Source organism: Haemorhous mexicanus, chromosome 6 (genome assembly GCF_027477595.1).
Source record: "Haemorhous mexicanus isolate bHaeMex1 chromosome 6, bHaeMex1.pri, whole genome shotgun sequence".
NCBI classification, from domain to species: Eukaryota; Metazoa; Chordata; class Aves; order Passeriformes; family Fringillidae; genus Haemorhous; species Haemorhous mexicanus.
The window spans coordinates 17525741-17534985 of NC_082346.1; the positions used below are offsets into that span (position 1 = coordinate 17525741).

The 9245-nt window shown below is 37.9% G+C and overlaps 1 protein-coding gene across 3 annotated transcripts in view; it reads left to right on the plus strand.

Annotated features, from left to right (window-relative positions):
* The window catches only part of CARS1 (cysteinyl-tRNA synthetase 1), a 33404-nt gene extending 27677 nt beyond the window's left edge, over positions 1-5727 (plus strand). For 2 of the 3 annotated variants that reach the window (XM_059849022.1, XM_059849021.1), the window contains 4 exons: positions 330-397; positions 1734-1793; positions 3020-3103; positions 4226-5727. In XM_059849022.1, coding sequence (XP_059705005.1) covers positions 330-397; positions 1734-1793; positions 3020-3103; positions 4226-4360 — 347 coding nt within the window. In that variant the 3' untranslated portion in view covers positions 4361-5727. The remainder of the gene's footprint in view (positions 1-329; positions 398-1733; positions 1794-3019; positions 3104-4225) is intronic. The other variant, XM_059849020.1, reaches the window with a different exon arrangement.
* Positions 5728-9245: the final 3518 nt, after the last annotated feature.

Consider the following 9245-nt stretch of genomic DNA (forward strand, 5'->3'; position numbering starts at 1 on the left):
AAATAGATAAATATATATATATGCATATATGTGTGAGTGTATATATTTCATATGTACTATATATAATGGCACATAATATGTATCATATATAATGGTGTATATATATGAATATATATTAAAGAACTGTATATTGGAATACATGTACAGAAAAAAAAAAAAGCATTGCAATATTTTTCACCTTTTGTATAGCACCTAATTTCTTAGTCACTTTTGAGTAGCCACTGAGTTGTATTTGCATTTAGCATGCAAAAATAAAGCAATTATCACAGGGTGAACACATTTATCTTCAGCTAATCAAGAAATTAATCCATCTCTTTTTGCTTCTTTAGGACTTCCAACCGTGGTTAAATTAGTGGATAAGGACACATTATTGAAAGAAAGAGAAGAAAAGAAAAAGGTAATTATTTTGAGCATCCTGTATTTTTAAAATTTAAAGTAATGTGTAAGCTATGGATATTTTTACATTTCTTTGATAATTCATAAGAAAAATCATAGCAAACTAGCAACAAGGAAGATGACATAAGAGAATTGATACAAAAAATTTAAGTGTGTTGGAGAAAAAGAATTTTTAAAAACAGCTTCTAGAAAACTTTGTGTGGGACCTAGTGAATACCTTAAAGATTTTTTTATTTTATTGCTTTTTAAGGTCTTCATGTAACTAAGGGATGTTCAGTATCGCATTCAAACTGTCTTATCTCTCTGGAAGAACAGTTCTAATGACATGCTAATTCAGACTTCTTTTGTTTGTACAAATGAAGTCAACATTTTCCATAGAACTAGTCTATAATCATCTGATATGTGAGGAAAAAATGTACTGGCTAAATCTTAATTAATATAGTATGGATTAGTGAGATATTCAGGATGTGGGGGCAAGAATTCATGTTGCTCTCTAAAGCTTGTGAATTTGAATTCACATGCACAAGGTCTGTACAGATCCCCTGCTTTTGGCACTTCCTGGCATTAATATTTGACTTTGTAATATTTAAAAGTAACACTTCATATGTCCCTCTTCAATTTTACCAAATAATAAAATTCTATCATGACTAGAAATGTTTGAAAGACTTTCCAACATTTCTCCTTCCGTGCTGATGTTTTTTAGAAAAGGGAGAAGTCATTTTAGTCAAATCCAGATGTTTTCATCAGAGTGACATTTGAAGGCAGTTTGTTTATAGCTGCTGGGTAGGAGCTGCAGCCAGAGTCCCTTTTCCCTGGAAACAGCATTATGTTCAGTTCTGGCAGAACCCTTAGAGAAATGACAGGTCTCTCCCAGGCAAGTGCAAGATGGGATTTTTAGCAAGCTGGCTAAATTTGGATAGTTGTTTCCCTAGGAACATCAAGTGATACAACTGCTGCTTGAGGAACTGTGATATCTTCACAGTTTGAGGCAAGAGCTTAAAATATCATTGAAATACCGTCTTTTTTAACAGTCATTGGTAAAACAGTTTTCCCCCTAAAATGATAGGACGATTTATTTTAGGTATTCTATTATAGGTATCCATTTTGCATGGAAAATGCATTCTGAACAGTTAGAACTGGTTTAACTGTGAATAAAAGCAAATGAAATCAAAGTCATACAGCGGGAAGTATCAGACAATCCTAATTGTAAGGCATGGTGGGTTTGCTGCAGGTCATGCTGCCAGTTCTGTCTGTAATTAGATATCCAGGGGAGCTGGCTAGAAACAACCAAATGGAATAGTGCATTACCTTTTACTCACCAACACTGCCTCTTACAGATAGAAGAAGAGAAAAAAAGGAAGAAAGAAGAAGCAGCCAGGAAAAAACAACAGCAGGAAGTAAGTAACCTCATTTTGAAGGAAAGTGTAGGCAGCAGTAGTCATGTGCAGGAAAGACCATTAGAACACAGGCTCTCTGCCCAGCCTTAACCAGGTCTCCATTTCTTTTTTTTTTGTTTACAATTTCCTGCTCAGAATGCCTCTGGCTTGCAGGTCAGGCTTGGAATTTCAATTCTGATAGAGAAGCCATTTTTGAAAACACAACTAAAGCCTGCAAAAACTCATTACAGAAGAACTTGTAGCACTTAAATTTCAGTCTATAAACAGTATTACCTAATTGACAAAGTAGCATCTTACATGCTTGTTAGTGTTAGAGAAGATTTTGCTTGTGTCATTTATTATTTGATTCCCTTTCTAATATCAGAGGTATATGTGCAAGGGTTTATTTTTCTCTTTTTTTTTTCTCTGTAAGAAATCCCCTGTTCCTTATGATCGAGCAGAGAAATGTTTTATCTCTGTGGTTGAAATTCAGATAGCTCAAAGGTTTTGGTCTTTGGATGGGGAGTAGACAGAGGAGATGAACTCATAAGAAAAAATATTGTTTGCCATGCTGATGACTTTAACAGTACAGGAAATACATTCATGTGTTAAAAGAGGAAGAAAACCTTTAGAGAGCACCACATACAAAGATAAAATAAGATAAATAGCATTTATCATGCACAAATTCCAAGTATCTTTTTTCATTTTTTCAAAAAGGTGATTCCCTTGCATAGGGCAAAAACTACATGGAAAAGATTCTGAGATGTGCTTGTTTACAGATAAGGGAGAGTTCAGTTTGTTTTCAGTGCAGTTACTGCATCTGATTCTTCTGTGACCTGCACTAAAACCTTAGCTCGTCAGCAAGAAACTTGATAAAGGTGGTTCCCCTTTGCAGTGAGTTAATTGCTGAATATGCTTTATGATTGCAGCTATTCACTTTGTGTGGACTAAAGAACCAAGTTAGCAAGACTCAGATGTAGTTTTTGGAGTATATAAACAAATTATTTTGAGTTTCTGCAATGCATCTCTTTTATAAACTGTTTCTCTACAGGTTTAAAATGGTTTTACTCCAGAGAAGCACAGCTAAGACCCACAGAGTTGTTCCTAATTTCAATTTTCTTTTCACATAATAAACAATTATGAATTGAATGCTCCTTGATTTTGAAATTATAATATACTTTTCCTTTTACATATGTGACAGGTTGTCAGTAATTACCTGTGATGTTAATGCATGTTTTATATTACAGGCAGCAAAACTGGAAAAAATGAAGATTCCACCACATGAAATGTTTAAATTAGAACTTGACAAATATTCCATGTTTGATGAAAATGTAAGAGACTTCTCTTCATGTAGGGAGGGGTTTTCCTCCCCCAGTTGTGCATACTTATTTGTATATGTCTATAGCAATCTTGTTCCAAACCTCCAGGGCAGTGCTATTAATGTAGCAAGAGGAGGGAAGGAGAAAAGGAAAAGGTGATGTATGAATTTTATTGTTCACTGGGGAGCAAGGTCTCTGTTAGCCATCATTTCAAGGGTATTTTCCTTCTACGCTCCTTTGTACATTGATTGTACATTTCCTTTGGCTCCCCTTACTGCAAAGCAAAATACATATTGTGGGTAGGAATGTGTATGATGTTCATTCACAGATTTACTACCCTGGTGCAAGGCAGGGTATTCATTTGCAAGTACAAACTCCCCAACTCTTCCAGAACTGATATTTTTGGAGAAGTCCTATGTTTCCTGTTCCCTTGTGCCCAGTGTTTTGCTCTCTCCTGGCAAAGGCTCTCTGAAGGGGCTGTATGCATAACTTTGCTCTTGATTTCTCCCCTTGGGGATAAAAGGGTTACTTGGAAAACATAAAGCACTGTTTCTTCACTTCTACTTGATTTGGATCATTGATCCTGCTTCTGCCTCTCCTCTTTACCTACACAAATTCAAGTTGGGGGACAAGTCAGAATGGAGAGGATAAATACTGGAAAATACCCCTGCAAGCCAAGGAGAATGTCCATAAAAATGCTGATCATACTTTCTCCATCAAGAATATAAATATCTTGCTGCTTTTGCTTTACTGGTAGATTGAATTCAACAAGCCTTGGATTCAATCTACCAGTATGATTAAAAGATTATTTTACCTATCTGTTAGAAATCAGTCATTATTCTCCTAACTAAAACCATCTAGAAGTTAGTGGTCTAAGCTTCCCTTATGTGGTTCAGGACAGAAGATAAATACACCCTTATGCCTCTTGTTTTGCGAGGAAAGGAGCATTCAGAAATAGTCAAAGTTAGCTGTCAAAGTTCTAGGTGCCTAAAATTAGCCAAGATACACCCCTTCCTGACAGCCTGTCATTATGACATTATCTCCCTATCTTATTAAAGCATGATTCCATAGAGAACAAAAGTAGTCCAAGAACTTATCTTAAATACTCTTTTTTTTTTTTTAAATATATTTCAGGGATTTCCCACCCATGATACCGAAGGCAAAGAACTTAGCAAAGGACAAATTAAGAAGCTAAAGAAACTTTATGAAACCCAAGAAAAGCTACACAAGGAGTATCTACAGATGGTTCAGAATGGAAGTGCAAATTGAAAACAACAGGACTTTTTATTTAGAAGGCGAGTGCTGGGTTCCCATTGAAGAAGTGAGCATATACTGATGCTCAGATTTCTGTTTACACTTTCTATTATGTGCAAAGTAAAATTCCTGTTTACGTGGGTTAATAATGTCATCTGGAAATGTAATAAAAATCCATCATTAAAAAAAAAAAGTTTCTTCTCAATGATAGCAAATGTGGTTGCCAGTTCTGTTTGTGAAGGTGCTGCTCAGTCAGCAGATCCACATAAGGATTCTTGTTCATTCTAGCTGTTCAGGCTTTGGTTAATTTGTCCTGCTTACTGATCTCTATCTAATACCCCATGTTACAGTCAGAAAAATTTATTGCTAAACGGGAGCTGAGTAATTTGCCCCACAGTAAGAACAGTATTTTCCAGATGACTTTAATATCTTTACATAAGCAGGAAAAGTGGGTAGTTCCACTATGATAATTATTCTAGCTGCTGTTATTAAAAACTGTCATAAGTATATCCAGAACACTTTGCATAGTAGAAGTTAACAGTCCCTTTGTTGAAAAAGGGAACAGATCATCAACCTGCAATTGCAGTCAGGTGGGTAAGTACAAGGCAATGCACCTGCATTGAACAAACAGGTGGGAAAGACATGAAGGGCTGATGGCAGAGGTGGTGTGTTCTTGGAGCTATCCCTTCAAGGAAACAGGAGCCCTGCCAAAGTACCTGATTACCCGAAGTACTCAGTACCTAATTACCAGTTCAGAGCCATGGGAAATTAACAGAGGGTTTCATACTGATATACAGTTTGTGGATTGATTTGCAATTGGGGAAAACAGCTAGACATTGCCCTGTAGTCAAGACTGATGCTTTTAACATGATGATTTAACCCTGAGATAAAAGCCTTTCTGATGTAGTATGGTCACACTATACTGCAGGGAGAATTCTTTGTTGCCTAACAATGCATTTCACTGTCAGAAGTTACTAAATGAACTAAAGTTCATGAAATCTTAAAAAATATCTCACCTACTTCACAGCTGCATGGAACAGCCAAGTGTCTGATTTGCAGAACTATATTCATTCAGTATTCTCAAGGTGACTTGCAGAAAGTCATGCTGTGACACCTCTGTTTCCTCAACTCCTAGGCTCATGCTACAGTGATCGGGCTATGTTCCTTTTCTTAATTAAGACTTAAAACATCTTTGCTTTTCCTTGATATTTTTATATTTATATTCCTCCTTCTGAGAAATGAACACATTATTTGGAGTAACAGAAAGGTCTAGTAGGGTTTTTTTCCAATTTGTCTGTATTTGCCTTTGAAAACATACATAATGTTAAGGTCAGTAAAGCAGATGCATTTTGTGTGCAGAAAATAAAATCTGTTGTGAAATACTTGTATGTGAACTTTGTGTAGTGGGGAAACTGTTGAGCTTATTTTTATTCCACAACCATCTTTTTGAAATGTGGTTCACAGAGCTTTTCCTTTAGCTTGCTATTGCTAATTTAATTAATTTTGCATTCAATATTTGATTATTCTGCTAATTTTTATTCACTTTTATAAATGCATGTTTAAACTGCACAATGATACTCTAAGCAGCTAGCCATGGCCATTAGGGAAACTTCTCCATCCTTTGGTGTGGGAAGAGGAAAGGTTCAATTACATTTTTTGCAACATTTTAGATCCCAAATTCCTTTGGCATTATCAGCTCATCATTTTCTTCCCAGCATGCTCCCTGAAGATGCATGTGCACTCAGGACATTTTTGAAAGGATGGGACATGCCTATGCTGCTTCTGAAGTTGCAACTTAATGTCAAATAATGCCAGGAATTTGAATATGGAAGTTGTTTTTGGTGATCTGAGTTAGCACTTACTTTAAGTGAGTTAGTATTTAACTTTGGAGAAAATGCTGTTGATCCATGGCTGTCCTGGACTGTAGTTTATGACATCTCCATGATAAAATCCTGTTTTAGTAGAACCTAATCCAATTTCATTACTATATCAATGTAAAAAAATAGGTTTTTTTTAAATGCCCTTTTTCTTTCCTAAATGCCTCATTTTGTTTCTGGGACAGCTCTCCTTGTAGAGATCTTGGGAGCATTTCAGACTCACATTTTCCAAAGGTTGTTTTCCGGTCTTTCTGTGTGCTTCCTACATGCACACACTGCTTCCTCCCTCCCTCCCTCAGTACATTTTTTTAAATTCAGTATGCATAAAATCCTGCTGAAGGAAAACTTGGTGGCAAACAAAGAATGCTGGAGCCAAGCTTGGATCCACACTGCTTTAGATGGCTTTCTCAGTGTGGGCGTGCCAATTGATCTATGGGATTATTGAATTGCACAGACAATGCCTATTCCCTGGCAATCCCTCAAGGTGGCACTTAAATGGATTCCACTGCACTTGCTTTGTGAGAGAGACCTGGCAAGCAGGAGAAGGGACTGCAACAGCAATGGTCTGCAGTGTCTTAGTCATCTGTCTCACTCAGCCAGAAAAAGGAAGAGGACAGACTACACAGTATTTTAATTTTTTGGTGGTTTTTCTTTTTTTTTTTGGGGGGGGGGGGGGGTTGGGGGTGTGTGTGGTTTTTTTTTAAGGTCATGTATGCATGCACACTCTCAGGGAAGCCAGTCTGAAATATGATTTTCTAAGCATTATGAAAATTATGAAAATCCTCATTGCAAAATCTTAGAATTTTAAAATATTTAAATTTTCTGGAACAGAGACCTCATCTTGCTCAGACAACATGGAGCTTTTCTTTTCCCACTTATGAAAGAATTTATTCAGAGATGGCAAGGGAAGATAAAAGAGTGGTGTTTCTGTTTTAAATTGCACCCTTGGCTGAAGCCCAAACTTGGCAGCAAGCAAATTTTGTTTGTCTCTTGCTCAGAGTGTGCCTTTCAGCCTTTCTGATGTGAAAATTCCCATTAACATCAAATGTGAATACTGCTCCACTCAGGAGAACAAATTCCTCCCATCACTCAGTTTGCTCAGATACTGGTAGAAAAATCTGTGAATTGTTCAGTGTGAGCTTGATGCCACCAATCTTTTCAAAGACTTTCAACTGGTGAGTGCTGATTACATTTATGACTCACTCTTTGACCTGTTTATAACAACATTTTTATTTGCTGTCTTCTGTTGCACAGAGGCTCTGGTACATTTCAAGTGAGCAAATAAGCAGTTCGCTGTCACATACAGTGCATAGCTTAAAATGTAGAAAAATAAGTTGAAGGTAAGTTGAAGCATTCTCAGCTGGTGGTAGTTGTTGGACCAACTTTAGCTGCCTCTTTATTACACAACTTCTACCACACAAATATGGGAAGGAATTTTACTCCACTCTGATGTCACAAGGCAATTTCTATATGTACCACATGCATAGTACTTAACATGCTTTGAGACAGAACACATTAATTACGAAGCACATCAGCTATTTAGGGCCAAGGCTCTGCTTAGCAATGATCAAACTTCTTCCTCCCCTGCAGGAAAAGTCATTGACAGAGGAAATCTTATATCTCAGATGAGTCTGTGAATGTCTGGCATCTCACTCAGTGAGAGCAGTTTCCATTAATACCCACCCAAGGGCAGAAGACACAGACAGTTTTAATGCCACTTACAGATCTCAGCCTAAGCTTGCTCTCCAGTGTCAAGTGCATCTGCTTGGCAGCTCTGGCACAATCCCTTCCCTCCTTGGTTCTCCAAGCTCTTGCATGTGAGGCTGTGTGCTTAAATCGAGCCAGGGTGATTCAGCAGATATCCCTTTGCAGCTCCCTGCAGGGGAGCAGCACCTGACAGCAAGATGACTCCACAGATTGTGCTTTATCCACAGTCATGGAGTCTAGCACTGTGCTACAAGAGGTTAGACAGCAGTCAGCAAAAATCCCTCATGAGTCATGGGAGATTTAATGCCTTTGGAGACAGGCACTAAAAATCCAGAGGTGTGAGAGAAATGTGTGTCTACCTTAATATACAAGCACAGAAAGGTGCAACTAGATATCACACCTGTCTTGCATCTTTGTAGGAGACAAAGTTTGGAGGTTGTACTCAGCACCTGAGTGGCTTTTAAAAAAATGGAGATTGACAGAAAAATCTTAAAAGAATGCTTGATAGCTGTGAGCCAGCAGCAAGCACAGAAGTGTGGAGTAGGAATACCTTCAGATAAGCCCTTTTCTCAGAGTTCATTATGCTCTTTCTTGGAACACTGAGAATCAAGCATAGTCACCACCATGAATGCATACGTGACCTTAAAAAGTCCCTGCCATGAATAAGGTTGTCCCAAAATTAAGGATTGCTGGAAATACAAGGAGGCTGTTTACTACTGATGATAGAAAAAGGACTTGTTTAGAGAAACAGGGAAAGGGAGCTGGAAGCCATGTAAAGAAGGGGAATATTCCATTGAACATGTCCTCTGGCCCACCAAATCTGCTTGTTTGTGCAACTGGCTGTAACATTTCTGCAGTTCTTTCAAATCTCATTTTTTAATTAGAGTATTGGTATATAATTAAAGATTCCTTGGTTATTTCTGTAACTTAAATTCCTCCTGTAAATTATTTAATCCAACATTAATATATTGACTAGTTGTTATAAAATATTGGTCTCATTGCTTCCAAACACTAGTTGTTACAGAAATCCAAGCTGCAGCCCTGGAGAAAACCTTTTAGAACAAGGGAGCTCCCTGACCTGAGAAAAGGATTAGAGGTTTTTTCCCAACTGAGTGAAAGATGACTAAAACTCTGGAAGTGGCTCCTGGTGCTGAAATTGCCCAGTGCTTTCAGACTGCCGTGCACACAGAACGTGGGCTGATGGTGGGCTTTTCCTGGCTTGCTCTACCAGGGAATTGTGTCCGAGCCGAAGATGGGCACTGCCACGACTGCCTTTGCTGCGGAGGAGCGGTAAGGCAGCACCGGGCCAGGCACGG